Source organism: Lissotriton helveticus, chromosome 6 (genome assembly GCF_964261635.1).
Source record: "Lissotriton helveticus chromosome 6, aLisHel1.1, whole genome shotgun sequence".
NCBI classification, from domain to species: Eukaryota; Metazoa; Chordata; class Amphibia; order Caudata; family Salamandridae; genus Lissotriton; species Lissotriton helveticus.
This window is the reverse complement of record NC_136067.1, coordinates 1,406,228,542-1,406,246,770: the sequence shown is the minus strand read 5'-3', so window position 1 is coordinate 1,406,246,770 and position 18,229 is coordinate 1,406,228,542. Positions and strand designations below refer to the sequence as shown.

The window sequence follows — 18,229 nt, the reverse complement described above, 5'->3', positions numbered from 1 at the left end:
CTGAACTCGCAGCAGCTGATGCTACCATGCAAGCAGCAGACGGGGATATAATACTCATCCCGGTCATCAAAAGGAGATCTATAACTCTAAAACTTATAGAAAATGGACTGACACCTAGAGGTGGCACAGTCATATTCGTAATTGAGGCACACGAATATCGGCAGACAGAGGTATACTATTCATGGATACATTTTCCAGCAGAAAATGCTGTAACAAAGTACTTCCACTATTACAAAATAGAGGAACCTCCTAATGAGTACACTCCTTTCGAGGAGGTGGAAGTACCACTCAAATTTCAAGAGCATTTGCTCTTATTTGATGGCGCCCTAAAACATAATAATCACATCACCAGGCTCGGTCCTTTGGTAGACCAGGAGCAACGTGGCCGGTCCTAGCCGGATACACACCACATCCAGACATCAATGAGATGCCAGCAGCAGAGCTGTTAACACAGCTAAAACAATTAATAAAAATACACAGACAATTAGTCCAATATGTGATGCGGACTTCAACAATTCAGCCAGCGATTAAACTCCCACAGCTGACCCCTCACCAGGGGAACACAAATAAAATTACACCACAGAACATCCAATCCTGCCTAGGTAAAGTACCGGCTAAACGGGAACAAATACCATTCTGGTTGGCACAGAAAATCACCCAAATAGAGGCGGTGTTTCCAGACACCACCCCGTTAGAAAAACACAGGATTCTGACTATCTGTCTCCCAATGGGAATCGCACCACACATAGAGGACTGTGACACTTGGGGTACAGTCTTTGCTTCCATCTACACAAAAACGCACAGTGTTCCATCCATTTCGGTAATACCAGATGTGCTAAAACAAATTCAAGATGAATATGGTCCTGAACCCGCTTTAACTCTTGGTATGAAATTACTGAAAGACTTCAAGCAGGTCTCGGCTATACTGTTAGCCAACATAAAAGGAGAAGCAGCAAACGTGGCGATCCGCCAGAGGTTAAAAGAGACAGATATAGCAGACCAACCAGCTGAAATTGCCAGAATCATAGAAAAATCCTATGAGGAACTAGGTAGAGATAGTTTAGGTGGAATACCAGTAAAACCGCAACTGATTGAAAGTCCTGAAAAAATATTTTTTAATAATAATTCTACATCACCAAAAAAGAACTGGGATGGAAACAAACAATCCAATCCTAAAGAAAAGAAATTCCAGTCCAGAGGAAGGTCTCCTAGGCGAAGAGAAAAATCTCCGAACCAGAGACACAGGTCACCTCAGAGTGACCCCTCTGGGAAAAGTTATAACCTTAGAAATAGGGATAATATTAAAAAGCCTGATAGATATCAAGACATTGATACACGTCCCTCTCAATCTTTTCAGACTTCCTCGCAGAAATCGGAAAGAAGAGGACGATCAGAACAAAGAGAAGAGCACGCCAAGTCCAAAGACAAGGAACCTGCTCAACTAAAAAAGAAATTACAATTTCCTAGAAAAATGTGCCGTACTCCAAGCACCTAGAACACTAAAAAACCTACAGTCAATTCTAGGCTTCCTAAACTTCGGAAGAACATACATTACAAATTACGCAGAAAGGGTCAAACCCCTTTATGATCTAATAAAACCAGATTTTAAAAGATCCAATTGGACTCAAATACACACAGAAATTTTGAGATCCCTACAAACAGACATGCTAATTAAAACAAAATTAGAAACACGTGATAACACACGCAATCTTGTGATACGAGTCATCCCAGGGAGATGCGGATTCACATACCTGACCTCTAATGAGGGAGAAAAGGTACCAATTGCATTCAAATCACACTTGTACACTAAGGCTGAAATGAAATTTAGCCCAACGGAAAAAATTCTTACGGCAACTCAGACAGCTATAGCAAAAGAACGAGCCCTGGCACAAGGTAAACGAATAATAATCGTGACACCAATACCAGCCCTAGAGGCGGTAACAAAGGCAAGCATTCCAAATGCTAAAGCACTCCATCCGAGATGGATACAATGGGCTAATTCTCTTGCTGCAACAGACGTGGCGTACGAATTTGATCCTTACTTAAAAACACAAGAATTTCTCCAATATGAATTTGAATGTCCTCCGCCGACCGAAATTCTGCCTCTAGACCACTACGGCTGTATAATATATACAGACGGATCAGCACAACCCGCAGTGGGGTGTAAGCAAGCTTACAGTGCTGCGTGCGCGATCGTTAAAGGTCGCTGGCACGAAGGAAAATTTAAACCAACAATCACTAAAACACAATCTTTAGGAGATTGTACAGCTCAGCGAGCTGAACTACTGGCATTCAAGATGGCGCTTGAAAATACCGATCGAGAATTCCCCACACTCATAGTGTGCGATTCGTATTATTGCGTTCAGTCTTACAATGAATACTTGCAGGTCTGGCTTCAGAATGGTTTCAAGGATGCGAAAGGTGGCACAATCAAGCATAAAATGCTCTGGGAACAAGTAGTTCTTTTACAAAAAGAACTACCAAAGACTCACGTGATACATACACTGAGTCATCAACGTGATGGCGTTCACGTTGCAGGGAATTCATTGGCTGATGAGGCCGCGAAGGCAGCTGTGCAAACGGCTTCCGTAGCTGCCATCACCCGGTCAAAAACAAAAATAGACAGCGAAATATTACAAGCTGTCAGCGCTTCAGAAAAGGATTCGATAGACACACTCCCGAAAGGCTTTCCAGTAAAATACTCATACATAACTGATGCAAACAATGTTCCTTTTGCTCGAATCCCTGGAGTGGGGGATAGGGCAATTCCAAACATGGAACATAGGTTAGGACTAATAATAGCGGCACACGAAGGGCTAGCTTCTATCCATGCTGGCGTCTCAGCCACAGTATCATTATTAAAACAGAGATACTGGTGGCCACAAATGAGAAGACAAACAAGGAACTATGTTCTAGAATGTGAGATATGTCAAAAAATGAAAGTATCAACGGTGAGACGTCCAGCGCAGACGCCCCTTCTAATCTCGGATAAACCATTAGCCTGTGTTTATCTAGACCACTGTGGTCCCTTACAAAGGGATGGTAACTATAAATATATCTTGGTCGCAGTCGATTCATGCACGAGATTCATATGGATGTGGCCCCAGCGAACGGCTGACGCCAGAACTGTTATAAAAGATTTGCGAGTCTTTATCGGCACATACGCAATTGGAATGCTGCATTCGGACAATGGTCCTGCTTTTAGCTCTCGGGCTTATAAGGAGGCCATGGTCAGCATGGGCGTGCAATTGCAGTACTCTTGTCCATTTCACCCTGAGGGGAACGGAATTGTTGAAAGAAAAAACCGTGACATAAAGCAATCTATAACGGCAAAGGTATTAGGTTCGGGAGCTGGGTGGGTCAAACATCTAATAAGTGTCCAACGTAGTCTCAATAACTTGCCAAGAAATTCTCTGAAGGGATTCAGTGCGTACAAATTATTATTTGGAACTAGGATGATGATCTCTGACATTGATAGTCAGACTTCAGTGGTGAAAGAAAAAAGCTTTGATATCAAAGACCGTTTGGCTATTTTGCAGGACTTAAACAAAACAAGAAAAGACCTGAGCAACATAAAGTTGAAACAACAGCCAACAACCACTGAAGAACCACCACCTGTCCCAGCAAGACCTGTCTGGATTCCAAAAGTCGGGGATCTAGTCAGGGAGAAGATCGCGGTAAAGAAGGAATTTGGGCCTTCTTACAGAAAAGCAGTTCCTGTCTTGTCTGTCAACGGGACAAGATCAGTTGTACTACCGCCACTTGCTGGTAAAAAGGAGAACCGAGTTGTATCCATCGACCTGGTAAAACCACAATCATGTGGCCGATAACAAACAATAGGCCAAGTGGACTCCCAATAAGTAGCAGAACACCAAGGTTTGCTACCAGTACAGAGGTCCTAACAAAAAGGCTCATCACATTCGGAACGCCTACAGAAGAACAACATGGACTATGCAACAATGCAATAGAACTAAGACCTCTGAAATCCCAAATAAAAACATTTAGTAGAGACACACCAATCTATACTGAAGTACCAAACGAAAATGCAAGAAACAGAAATACTGAACCAATTGGAACAATTGACAGAACTGCATCCGGCTACTTCATAAACTTCGATGATTCCTCTGAAGGCTTCAGTGAATCAAAGACACAGCCATCATCAAAAACCTTTAAAGATAAAGCTAAAGAACTTTTGAAACAACTGAAAGAAACATATCTGATTTCTCCATGGATTGAATTTTGGGTGGGTTTTGGTGCATTTATCCTCATACTATGGCTCATCATGATACTAACTTTGGGACGCTTCATTGAGGGAAAATATGCTAAAATGGACACAGCAAGTCAGAAAATCAACTTGATCCTCAAACCACACACATCTTCACACGTCGAGAAAAGAGAACTTTCTTCAGCCAACTTCACAGCCAATCCGATACCTGGTGGGGTAGCTTGGGACAACACTGACTATGAAATTTATGGTCCGGTCGAGATCCTGAAATATCCACACCAAATTAAGATCTCCTTGAGTGACTTTGTAAAACCAAACTCATTTGCTGATGATTGGGACTTCGAAAGCATTAATAATATGATGTCTGACTTAGTAATGTCTGCTAAATTTACCAAACATGATTATTTGCAGGGTTCTACAAATTATGATAGTATGTACTGTTATAACCACTATGGTAACCATTTTTTACATAGATCTGCACAACCTAGAAATGTTTTAAATTATAATCAATGGGAACATTGTGCAACACCTCCAAAAGGGAGCTCAAGAACCGTTTACGACAAATACTCATATTTTTCAGGGTTTAACACAAGTAATGCTGAAACATTTTATTTTAAATTGTCAAACAAAACAGGGACCAAGACCAAGATAACCAACACAAAATTGTTATATTCAGACTCATTCTTTGAAAAAATGAATACTTTTGGTTTTGATTATTGGGGAAAAAATGTTGAATTGAAAAGTGTTTGGGGTACCAAAGATTGGCAAGTACAGGGTATAGAAGCTTTGTTTAGAGCCTGCATGATCCCAGAACAAATGACATTTTTAAATGACACTGTTCAACAAACCACCTGTCTTGGCCTAGCCAAAATCAAAGATTTAATTAAACCGTCTATTCCAAAGCCAACAATGTTTAGCAACACTTCTACAGATGAAGAGATAGACGTAAACCATATATTAAACCAAAACAGAACACATCCTGATTGGAAACAGTGGTTGATCTGGCCCACAGATACTAATAACTGTCAAGACAGATTCCTGAACAAAACACAGGGGTTCAAAATGACCAGGCCAGACCCTAGATATCCTCAAAGACATCACCCAGGGATAATAACCACCTACAGTGTGGGCAAATTATGCCTTCAATGGCTACAAACTTCCACACTGGCAGAAATTAAGCAACACCTAACTTTACTTACTGATGGTGCTGACTTGCGTGATTTCACTTTGGGACCACGCAAACAGCGTCAAAAGCGTTTCATAGCAGCCTCTGTATATGCAGCATACAATGAGGCCTGGAAGGTTACTCAAATTGAGACAGCAGAGAGAATACGGGAAATTGACCGTATTAATTTGGAAAAATCACTTTCTGTAGTGGACAATGGGTTAATGACTCTGTCCTCCAGAATTTTTTCTTTGGACAGCATTGTGTCTTCAGCAATCGACATATTATCGCAAGACTTACTGTTATTACAACACGGTCAGTCTCAATTGCGTTCTATTGTACAGCTTGGCTGGACGTTACAAAATCTGCGTTCAGGCTATGTGCCTTGGCGTTTAATCAACACAACGTCATTATTCTATATCTTTAACCTTACTGATAGACAAATCAGTATGGCTCAGAAGGGTGCTGATTATACAATCTTGAGCATTGAAAAACTTGAGAGATTACCAATGACAATGTCAGAACGACCTGTCAGTGAATGGATAATACATGGGATAATAAATATTCCAATCTCAACCTTCAGGTTTCAATACTGCCAAAAATATATACAGGCTGGCATGTACGAGAAATTGGGAAAAGGATACCTTAAAACAACATGGAACCTGCCCTATTCACATGCATGTGTCAGTAATAAAGGACAGAAAGTGTTTCTTAGTGGCAATAATTGTGCGATGTCACTAAGCGGCACGTTTCTGTGTAACGGAATTAGTTTGCATGGAGCCTGTGAAGGGAATTCATACAACCTTTCATGTCACCAGCAAGGCGCACCTGCAACAGAAATAGAACCATTCTTTCAAAGACTCTATAATGGGAGTTACATTCTTATTGTAGACCGCAAATGTTGTAGTCTTATGCCCGGGACTCCTTATCTAGTAACTACGACTGCGAAGGTCAAGTTCTGTGAACGCTCATTGTTCCCCAGCTCTTTCCCAGACAGGGAGGCAAGGGCATGGCCCGATTTGAAAATTACTTCTATTCGAATAGATACTTTAAGCAGAATGAAAACAGTGCTTCTTCAGACGCCTACCAGGCTCTCGTCATCAAAAGAAACGTATGATCTACAAGTCGCAAGGACGACTGCAGAGATACATACATTATTATCAACTAATTCCCCCGTACATTTCGCGGAAATCCTGAATGAAATCTTAAATATTTTTGATACCAATGGGGTCTCAAAGGTATTTAAGACAGTATTTTCAATGGCATTAACACCATTCAAAGCCATACTGGGTATTTTTCCAGATTTCGTCCATTCGATTTTTGGCGGACTTCCCCTGATCCTGGGACTAATTGCAGGAATCCTATTCTTAGTCCTTATTTTTCGTTATGGCAAACCATGTCACAGACAAAACTCTTGCGACAAGGGAAGAAACAATCCTAGCCATTGGATACCGGGACCGGATATCAAAAATCCTGGGACTCTCCCGGCTTAGAGACCTAAACATGACTTGGTTTCTATCATTTCGACCAATGTGGCAAAGATGTGTTTTACCTGTATTGAGGTGTCTGCTATGCGGAGAAGAATGCGTGTTAGACACCTGTCTGACGCTACAATCGGATGCGCCAATGGATGCAGAAACATTGTTGAGCCCGATCAAGGTTCATGCTTTGTGCTGCCCTCAAAGGCTACCAATCCTGATGACGGCATTCGTGGAAGCTTCACCACTACGATTGATGGGTAGTGAAGTTCAAGATGAAAGCAGCATCGAACAGGTACGACCTTCTGTCAGTAATGCAAATCAGAATGTCAATGGAGACAATCATGCGCAAGAATGCATGATTACACCTATTTCCGAGTTAGTGGAACTTTCCCAGGAAGCTGTTGACAGTTTTTTCGAAAGCCTAAATGATATGATGTTCTCACCAGAGCAGAAATAGAGACTTTTGAGCAAGCTCGCACACGGCGTTCCCTGAATTCGGCCTTCAACTTTAAAAATAAAGTCACATGAACAGATTTTCCCTCCAGTTCACGGACAGCAATTTTTCAGCAGCCCCAAATATTTTTGCATATTTTCGGGACACTATCTTCTGCTTAAAGTAAGAACTATTCTTAAAGAACTAAGGTTTCTAAATTTTAGATAGCTTATAGACATTAGCTGCCCGCTGATACGTTCACAAATATTTTATTATGTGATGGAATGGTCTCGAACCTTTTTCTGTATTAAGAAGCCATTTCATGTGTAATTCTCATATACCAAATAAGCAATAATGTATACAAATGCGATTACTTTGGCATTATTCTGCAGCTTGAGTGCATACAATACATATGTCTGCAATTTTTCCGTATATTTGAAAAATTTCGAAATGCATTTATGTATTTTGGGGTGGTAAGGTATACACTATACTCTATAGTATGTTGTACTATGTTATACTATGCATAGATTAGTAAATATGTACATAGTTAGCGTGGAGTGGGTGTGATGTATTCCTATAGGTTCTGAATCGATCCCCCTATTCCTGACCCTATTCTGGTTAGCAAACTAACAAGTTAACTAAGTAATCAGCCCATGAGGCAGAAAATCCCCATGATGCAGATACCGTTATCTGACGCAGTCACACTACGGAACAGGAACGTGTTATCTGATTAGGTCATAACGCTTGCGATCTAATTAGACAAGCGATATTCCTCCAGCCCCTGATAAGGCATACGGAGTTCTCATACCAAATCAAACCTATGACAACCTGGGCAAAACCCTGCGGCCATTGTTTTGATTTCACCGAGAACTTCAGTAAAAGAATGTCCTAACGAGCAAGTCGTATGACATCCTTACTGACGTATCTATGTCCATCCTTACGTCAATCTCGGCACCTTAAAGGTATAAATATTACCGATCTTGCCCTATGCAAACACACGCGTGGTGACGAGACGGAGCAGCCATACTTGCCGAAGCCAAGAGCAGAGCAGACCCCGCTGGCAGCAGCCCCGCCTTCCTGACGCGCTGAGAGACGCGCTGACTTCTCCTGCCGAGAATTCCAGCCCCGGCGTTTCTGGGTAGCCCTCGCAGGCAGCCTGGAATATCGAGACCAGAGAGAGAGATACCATTCCTCATTCATCCTAACTTCCAGGTACAGAACTGAATAACCCCTCACAGAGAATTCTTTAGTTATTCACTTGGCAAAAACAAACTTAACTTAAACTGTAACTTTCTATTCCCGCCCACGTATTAGACTTAGGTCAGGTACACGGGGTAGGCGTATCTAGAAACACCAGTTGAGTACGTTTAGTCAAATGTATATGTGTATGTAATATATTTTATTCATTTTAAAACATCTTATGGCTTAGAAACCATATCAATGTTTTTACAGTATTATTTTATACTTCTGCTTCTAATGTATGCACTTTACTTAACTATAAGTATTGCAATAATATCGATCCATTTCTCTTGTACGAGAAAAGAGACTGATCAATAAATAACACCTTTTTATTGAACACGCCCGTCTCTTCCTTTTCTCTACAATCTGATGAGACTAAGAATGCACGTACTGACTGAGTAAAATAAATTGCCTTTTGTTCACACGACTCTCGAGATATACTCTTGATTAGGGGAGAGCAAAGTTGTCATGTTCTATGGTTGTCAGAAACTAAATCCCTTCTTGTCTAATCAGGGAAGTTAAGTCCTCCTTGAACATTCGAGAAAGTTTCTAGTGAACTCTGAGCTAAGCTGGCAAACCCAAAACTTTAAGTCTAGTATCGACAGTAGTAGACCTAGTTAACGTCTGGCCTAGGCCTTTACTGCTGTAGGTATTATTACAATGCGCAGAGCCTATTGGGATGATAGGAACTACACTACAGTTCTATACACTGCAAACCTTCAGTTTGGAAGGTCCTTTTGTCAGTTAAATAAAGCACTATTCATGAAGAATTGTGCTTTTATGATTGCAAACTACACCTCAAACCACTTCAAAAATCACCATAGAAAGCCACTTTCTAGTTAAATACCTTGCTATTGAATCACTAGCCCGTAAACTCCAGCTGAAACAAAATTAATTATGGTATGAATGATAGCATAAGTTGTTACTTTATACAGGCGATGTTCTACTCTAATGTACTGTACTGGACCATATAGAAGACTATGGTATTGGAGGTGAACCTACAGAAATCTGAGACTAGCCCACCAACCTGAAGTACTTTCAGCAGCTCCCATAAAATACATGGACATCTGGGTTCATGTTTTTCCTCTATGCTTCTTATTTTCCTTTGGCTATCAACCATATCAAGGTGGATCTGATGAGGGGTTAAGTTAAATATGATGTCTAAACTGCTGTGTCTATCACAAATGCTAGCAGTGGATATCCCATTCATAGTCAGGATGGTTGTACACATCAGAAATGTTTGGAAGCACATGAAGTTCAGCGTCAAGGTATCAGTTATGAGGGTCCTAAACCACCAGGGTGACTAGCTTTTGCTGATGTTGTCAGCTATTATGCCATTGCTTAAATGTCCATCCCCAAAAAGATAGAAACCGATAACTGTTGATGCTGTATGGAAGAATATAGACGGATAAGCAAACTAAGTCCTGAGATTAAATAATATCCGGTTTCTTTCAGCAGCAGCTGTTCTCTCCTCAATTAAAACGCACCCCATGCTAAGTTATTTGTTAAAATGTAGGCATAAACGTCAATGGCTTCCTATGGTTAACCTAGCATGGCAGGTACTTTGTCACCATTAGGATGCATTTTTATTCAGGTATCATCCATTCATGTTAAGATTTAATTTTGCAAAATGACTGAACAAGATACTAGATTATTATGGTACTGACAGCATCTTAAATGTTTCTAACACTCAAAAATTCATTTAACACAACTGAATCTTCAGGACTCCCCTATTGCAGTACATTACTACTCAAGACAAACATGCCAGATACTGCACTACTGAGGAGAGTTGAAACAAGCATTGGCATAGCCAATAGGTCTCGCCTTTGGACCTTATAAGTTTTTAGTTATGCAGCACAATATCATTGGTGCAACAACATTAACTGTTGCATGGCTAAACACTTATAAGGTCCCAAAGGCGAGACCTATTGGCTATGCCAATGCTTGTTACTTAGCCAGCCAAGCACAGCTATTCAGGCACCGTGGGAAATTATGGCGTGCACACTACACTGTACAACTAAATTATTAGGACATACTTGTAGCTGAGGAAGAAGCACACGAGCTTTGGCGCAGAGTTGGCAGCCAATGCCTCAATGTCAGACAAAATGCTGGCCCATCTCCCTTAATGGAGGTGATAATATTCTTATATATGAGGTGACCCTGAGTATTCTATAGCAGCTAAAAGAGAACAGGTCTGGCCTTAGATCAAGTAAAACTTGTCAAGAATTTAGCAACACAATTTGCAATACGTTTTACTTGCTGGAAGCATTTGGGGAATAAGCACAGGACTGACTATTTATTTACACATTAGCAAATAGCATGTGTGATTAATGGACGGGCAAATGATGCCAGACATAGAGCCAGTCTCGGCTGCCTTTGATCTTTGGGCCCAATTCTACAACTTTCGGAGTAGCACCAAGTATCTGAAAGTGCTTCAGACAGCACAAACAGTGAATTATTCTGTACAGATGATATGAACGGTCGTCAATTTCTTTACTTTTGCTATAATCGCGGCACCAGCGCCTTACATTTAAAATTAGAAGTAAAGCGAGGGTGCCGCTATTATAACAAAAGTAAAGAAATAGATGTTTTTTTCTATTTCTTTACTTTTGTAGTAATCGCGGCACCAGCACTTTACTCATGGTTAAAGGTAAAGTGTGGTGCCGCGATTGCTGCAAAAGTAAAGAAATAGAAAAAAACATCTATTTCTTTACTTTTGCTACAATCGCGGCACCGGCGCTTTACCTTTAACCATGTTAAAAGTAAAGCGCGGGTTCCATGATTATAGAAGCCAACATTTTGAAGCAGGAAAGAGGTGGGGTTACTGTCTCCCTTGATTAACTTTCTAATGGGGGAATTTCGACTAGAGACATGTAAAACAATATCTTTATTAACCAGCACTGTAATACAAGCGCGGCCGCGAAAGTTAATGAGGCATGCAATAGTCAACAAAGGGGCAGTGTGGAGTCGGTGCGAGCGCGATGGGAAAAGTCAAAGCAGGCTGGCAAGTGGTGTGCGAATTGCGCACACCACGAGGAGAGAGGAAAGCCATATGGTGCCTCTGCTCGTCATTGTGCGCGTAACCTCACGCTCTAGGCCAGCCAGCTTTAGGTAGGACTTTTAAAAGCCCGTTTACTAAATGTCTCGTAGAGCAGCGCATGCGCTGGCTCAGGCGAGACGTAAAAATGGTAGGTGTTCCTTTTAGAAAACCTCTGAGAATATGCGTAGATGGAGGTTATTGATAGAATTGATAATCCCAATAACTCTGCATAATCAAGCCTTGGTGGACTCCTTGTTCTGAGGTAGGCGGAGGCAAGATGTCCAAGACTTTACAGCATATTGGGACCTAATGAGTGACATCTGGCATAATCTAAAGTACACAGATAGTCAGCTTACATTCATACAATGGTTTAAGTACTCTTAACTATGATGGTTGTAGCAGTTTCCAGCTGTGCTCAAGAGGCTGTGGATCAGTCATATATCACCCACTGTATTTTTCTAATTACTGGTATATGTAAATCAGAACAGTTAACTTTCAGGTCCATCTCCAATTTATACATTTAGATACTTACTGATACATTTGTTAAATACTCCTGTGCTGTGGCAGGAGGCAATTTTCAACCCAAAGCAAACCTATGTTAGTGGGCCAAATTACAAAAAGGTTGTCAAATTTCAAGTGCACTGCTATATTGAAAATTATAATGTAGTTAACACATGCGAAGTCAGTCTTCCATCTGGGGTACATGACCAGAATGGAGCAATGTCTTGGCTGATAAAGTGACATCTTTGTTGCACTGCTTACTGGACCACTTTTCCTTAAGCAGCAAACTAATGTTTGACCTGCTATTAACTAGGCTAAATATCTTGGTGGGGAATCCAAAGCAACCTTACATTAGTTCTGCACCTATTTGATGAACTCATTTATTGCAGTTCCTTCTCTAGTCATTAGCTTTTCTGCATGGGTCTCACGACTCACTCCTTCCTTTTTTCAAATATATACATGTAGGAATTGTTCCATGAGACCTCACATCACATTTCATTATGCACATATGGATGATATACGTCTGTCTTTCTAATGAACAGCTCCAACCAACTGAACATTGCTAACCACTACATCAAGGCCATCTAAGCGCTAATGGCCCACAACCAGTAAAAATATGATCAAAATAGACTGAGCTATTCATTCCAAAGACTAGGAACAAAGCCCTCCATGCACCACCCTTCCTACATTCTTACCTATGAATATGGCAGTATACATAAGTATTTATATTCTTGGAGTAATTTCTGACCTAGGTCTCACATTCCTTTCTCAAATTAAATCAGTAACTGTAACCAATTTTGATCACCACCTTTCAAAACCTACTCTCACATTCATTCCAGTAAAGCTTTGGTCAGTAGTACAAAGAAGCCTACCTATTTCTCTTAATAAATGATCAAATATTTTTCAAAGCTCCCTAGTTCAACTCTTTGTCAGTACCATAAAAAAAGAGATGAATGTCATGCAGGCCGATGGCTGCCTGGTTAAAATGTATGGACTAATACGGTTTGCAGAAAGTCTTTTAGAAAAACACCTGCCTCATTGTTAATCCACAGGACAACCCAATAATGCTTAGAATGGCGTATAGGCTCTTCCTTAGGCACTCTCTTTACTTATCATGTATACAGTGAGTAGCAATTGGTTGTAATGTGTCCTATGTCTGGTTTGTCCAGATGAGGGGTAAAACCCCGAAGCTTTAAGAAGCAAGACTTTTCTTTTATTTAGAAGGAAAAAGGCTTACTATCTCCTATTTGGAAAAACCTTTCACTATTCTTTTTTGGCTAATTCCTGCAGTCAGGCATGCTGTAGGTAGTTGATGGCCAGCATCAAAGAAGTGGAATTCCAATGTTGGAGCATTATAAATTATTTCAAAACTCCACCTTTACTTTCGCAGATATTTAAGATATATCTGACCTCTCCAAATAACTGAATGAAAGTAAAAGATTCCATACATCAGGCCCAACCTAAGATTGGATATTTTTCTGCAGCCCCTAGCAAGGCAACATTCTATGTCAATCCATCTGGGTTTTTCCTCATCAGGATTGGTGTATTGGTACACCCAGAGGAAGGAAAGCATAAGGAAGCAGCCATGGCATATGAGGTAAGGAGCAATGGCAACAGTACATAAAGCAGGCTTTGGTACAGAAACCAGGACTGGTAGCGTTAGTAAATCTGTTGACGGACCCTGAACATGCAGGAACATCAGAATGATATTGGGCACCACAAGATTCCACATAGGATTGAAGCTATGGTTTGGATGCTTATCAACTGCTAGATAAATATGTGACACCTGAGAGGATTAGGTAGAGAACCTGTCATGCTGTGTTTATATGTGATGCTGGAGCACTAGCTATAGTTTTGTGAGTTGAGCTAGATATGCCAGTGTACAGTTGGTTGGTCGTACACCAGCGACACCTTAAAGATCTTTTCCCTATTCCTTTATATCATTGGGTTTCTACAACCTATCCTTAACTTTCATAGCATGAGTTAACATTTACGGAGCAGGGTGCATGCATTCCCAGGTTCTACTGCTTATGGGTGTTGCTACCGCCACAACTATATATTTCTCTTTTGGTGAGGAGCACAGAGATAAAGTGAATCAACTCTTTCAATGGCCTTTAAGAACATTTAGTGGTGAGAAGGCAGAAGGGGGAGGGAGGAAGGGTCACATAGGATTTGCCTGAGAGGCTGATTATCTGGTAATTGTATAAATATAATGCTGTGCTTCTTCTTGAGAGTATCTAACTGATAAGATACTTGGCAAGCTCAATAATTATGGGAAAGCACGGAAGACAGATCCAAAGATTTTTTTCATGGTAAGAATAACACACAAAATGCAGAGCATATCTCAGGCAGAAAAAAACAGTATAGCAGCGCTTCGTAGAAAGCATGTTAGTTAATCAAGCTCCATGTAGATCAAGACAACACTGAAACACGTAGCTATTAAAAGGAAAGGCAATGGAAAGAAATTGTACTGCTATGGAAAATAACCCTACTTTTGTAAGGAAACCTCAACTAATTTTCAAACGGCTTTTAAAGTAATAATGTCAAGATAAACCATGCTTGTAAAGGGAAATTCACCTGGATCATGCAGGGTCTATGAGCTAATATACCTGTCAGCGACAAAATCGGTTACGAATATCGACTCAAACTAAGAATTCTCCAGCAGGGCTAAATCTTCATTCAAATTGGATTACTCTGAAAAATAGGTGGTCAGTGAAAGGTCTTATCAGAAGACAACTTCTCAGGAGTGTTCATCTAAACACTAAAGCATAAAAAAAGAAATTGCCGAGAACCAGTCTTGATGCATAAGCATTAGCCTACATAATCAATTATCTTTGTAGAATGTATGCTGTTCATTTTACTCCTGTAAACTCTGCAACATAAGTAAATTGTATACGCACTGTATGAAACAAAAAAAGGCAAATGGGTACCTTGTCTGTACCTTCACTTCGCCGCGTTCTTTTCATAATCTCCTCTAGACGCTGCAAAATAAAATGCAACAGAATGCATTAAACACACTAGTGAAAACTTTTAAAGAAGCAATTTTTATTCTCAGATGTCATTATGCATGTTTCCATTAACTGTACTGTAAAAACAAGGCCTACCTCTGTATGTGATATACCACCCTAAGTGGAAAGTGTATCCCCAGACCTGGATCCCGTGCTTACTGCGCAACTGCAACCAAGCTACATCTGTTTGAAGAGCCCCAGTCACAGTGAAACTGTCTTGAATTACTTAAGTTCTTTATTTTAGAGCTCTCCCTAGCGAGAGACACTAGGGCTGCGAGCGTTTTTACTTGGAACCTACTTGCTGGCATATTTACTAGTGAAACTGTGTTTTAAGCTGCAAAGAGATCGTTTTTCTAAATTTTACTTGGGGGTTTCTAAATAGAATTTTAACTGGGGAATTTATCTAGGCACACTAACATCTCTCTAACACGCGGATTTTCCTTTTCTCTGCCTCGCCCAGCCGTCTTGTGTGATTTGCTGTTGGCGGCGGTGGGCGCCATTTTAGGTAGGGCTGGGGGTGCGCACTAGTCGCGCCGCCCTCCCGCCCTCCCAGGCTATTTAGAGCTGCTCATTGAAGCCCTCGCTGCCAATTTTAGAGCTCTCCCTAGCGAGAGACACTAGGGCTGCGAGCGTTTTTACCTGGAACCTACTTGCTGGCATATTTACTAGTGAAACTGTGTTTTAAGCTGCAAAGAGATCGTTTTTCTGAATTTTACTTGGGGGTTTCTAAATAGAATTTTAACTGGGGAATTTATCTAGGCACACTAACATCTCTCTAACACGCTGATTTTCCTTTTCTCTGCCTCGCCCAGCCGTCTTGTGTGATTTGCTGTTGGCGGCGGTGGGCGCCATTTTAAGTAGGGCTGGGGGTGCGCTCTAGTCGCGCCGCCCTCCCACCCTCCTCACACCCTATATAATGTGTATTCCGGCCAGACGGCGCAGCAGGCTGGCGCAGCGGGCGCGCCGGATGCGCGCCGAAGCCGCGCCTAAGCCAAGCCCGTCTGCGCTCGTCCGCGACCGGACACGGCCCAGGGCCCCAACCCCTGGCCCGGATTGTAGATTCACCTGGAGCAGGAGTGAATTAGTAAGTTTTGCCTCTAATGTGTGCACTCCTGGCCACCACAGCGTAAGGGTAGGGGAGAATGAAGGGTGTAGTCACTGCCAATTCCGCTTCAGCACAGCGCTAGCAGACACCAGGGCTAGCAACTCCTCGCTGTCCTGCGGCCTCATTAATGTGAGGTCGCTTAGCTGTCATAAACACGATGTATATGACCTTCTCATTGATAAACATCCTGATCTGCTGTTTATCACAGAAACTTGGCTTGATGCCAACTCTGATCCCGATATCATTCAGGCCTTACCAGATGATTATCAGATGGTGCGCCTGGACAGGCCGGTAGGCAGAGGGGGCGGAATTGCGATCGCCTTCAAACAGCAATGGGCCTGCAAACTAGAACCAGTTAATCTGGCAGGATGTGAGGCTGGTGTTTTTACCATAACAATCGACGGGAGCATGACTGTAAAGGGTCTGCTAGTTTATCGCTCACCGGGACCTATGTCCAGATTTAAAGGCAGTCTTTTAGAGTGTGTCACAGAAACAGCGATAAGGAGGGACAAGTTTCTGTTGTTGGGAGACTTAAACACACATCTGGAAGACTCACTAGACAAAGGAGCGGTGGAGTTCCGGGAAGAACTTCACACCCTACAGCTAGAGCTAAAGGGGCAACTTCCAACACATAATCGTGGGCATCTGTTAGACCCTATATTTGCCAATTGGGAGGATGTCTTAGTTGCTCCCCCAGTGCCCCTGCCCTGGACAGATCACTTCTTTGTTCCTTTTGTTATTCACTTGCCCAAGCATAAAGATATCGCTCCCACCCCTCCTAACTACCCTCGACGTAGGTGGGCAAGATTCTCCCTGCTAGAGTTTAATAAGGCTCTTACCGCGGAAGGGCCCCCAGGAGGCAATGACGTGGCAACGGCAAATAAATTGCTCAATGACCGCATCACGGCTGCTCTGGACTGTACAGCCCCATTGGGCCGGTCAACCAAAGGTGTCCATAGACAAAGAACTGCCCCCTGGTTCAGCGAGGTGCTGCGCCGCGCCAAAAGGGACTGTAAACGAGCAGAAAGACAATGGAGAGTGGCATATGATGACCGGATGAAAGAGGCCTATCTCATTAAGAGACGTACCTATCATAACAAAATCCGGATAGAGAAAGCCACATACTATGCAGACAGAATCCACTGGGCAGAGAATTCTGCCAGGGAACTGTTCAGCATATATAAGTCCCTATCCACCCCAAAAACCTTTACTCAAGATGAAGACCACTCAGTAGCAGCATGCAATCGCATTGCCAACTATTTCGGAGACAAAGTGTCTAAGATCTATTCTGCTTTTCCCGACATACCACCTGCAGCGGAAGAGCCTGTAGACTCAGCAGGAGATGAAGCCGATCAAAATCTGCTATTTAATTTTACTATCCCCTTATCGGAGGATTTAGTTAAAATTTGCAGATCTGTCAAATCTGGCTCCCCTCGAGATCCCGCATCCCCAAAAAGGCTGAGTGACAGTCTGGAGACACTCAAACCTTACATCAGGTACCTGCTAGATGTCTCCTTCCGATCCAGTTCTATACCTGAGGATTGGAAACAGGCTGTGGTGCTTCCCCTACACAAGAAGCCCAACATTAGCTTTGAGAAGTTGGACAATCTACGCCCCATTTCTCTGCTGCCTTATTTCTCTAAGGTAGCGGAGAAGGTGGTAAACAAACAGCTAATGAAATATGTGGAGGAAAGCAACCTTCTTCACCCCACCCAATTCGGGTTTCAGCCCCGTCATTCTACGGAGTCCGCCCTTCTTAGGGCTACCGAAACCCTCAGGCAAGGTGCTGACGAGGGACAAACCATGGCTCTAATCCTCTTAGACCTCAGCGCGGCGTTCGACACTGTAGCACATTCCATCTTGCTACAGTGTCTGAACAAAGGTGGGGTGAGAGGGGCAGCGCTGAAATGGATTTATTCATTTCTTGCAGGCCGGGGCTTCCAAGTGAGGCAAGGTGACCATTACTCTGAGCGCATCTCTTTGGACCAGGGGGTGCCGCAGGGCTCGTCCCTGAGTCCAACACTTTTTAATC

The 18,229-nt window shown here is 42.1% G+C and overlaps 1 protein-coding gene across 4 annotated transcripts in view; it reads right to left on the bottom strand.

The window, feature by feature from the left end:
- The window catches only part of MAP7 (microtubule associated protein 7), a 1,007,524-nt gene that overhangs the window by 101,090 nt on the left and 888,205 nt on the right, over window positions 1-18,229 (bottom strand). For all 4 annotated transcript variants that reach the window (XM_078649192.1, XM_078649193.1, XM_078649191.1 and 1 more), the window contains exon 16: window positions 15,015-15,065. In XM_078649192.1, coding sequence (XP_078505318.1) covers window positions 15,015-15,065 — 51 coding nt within the window. The remainder of the gene's footprint in view (window positions 1-15,014; window positions 15,066-18,229) is intronic.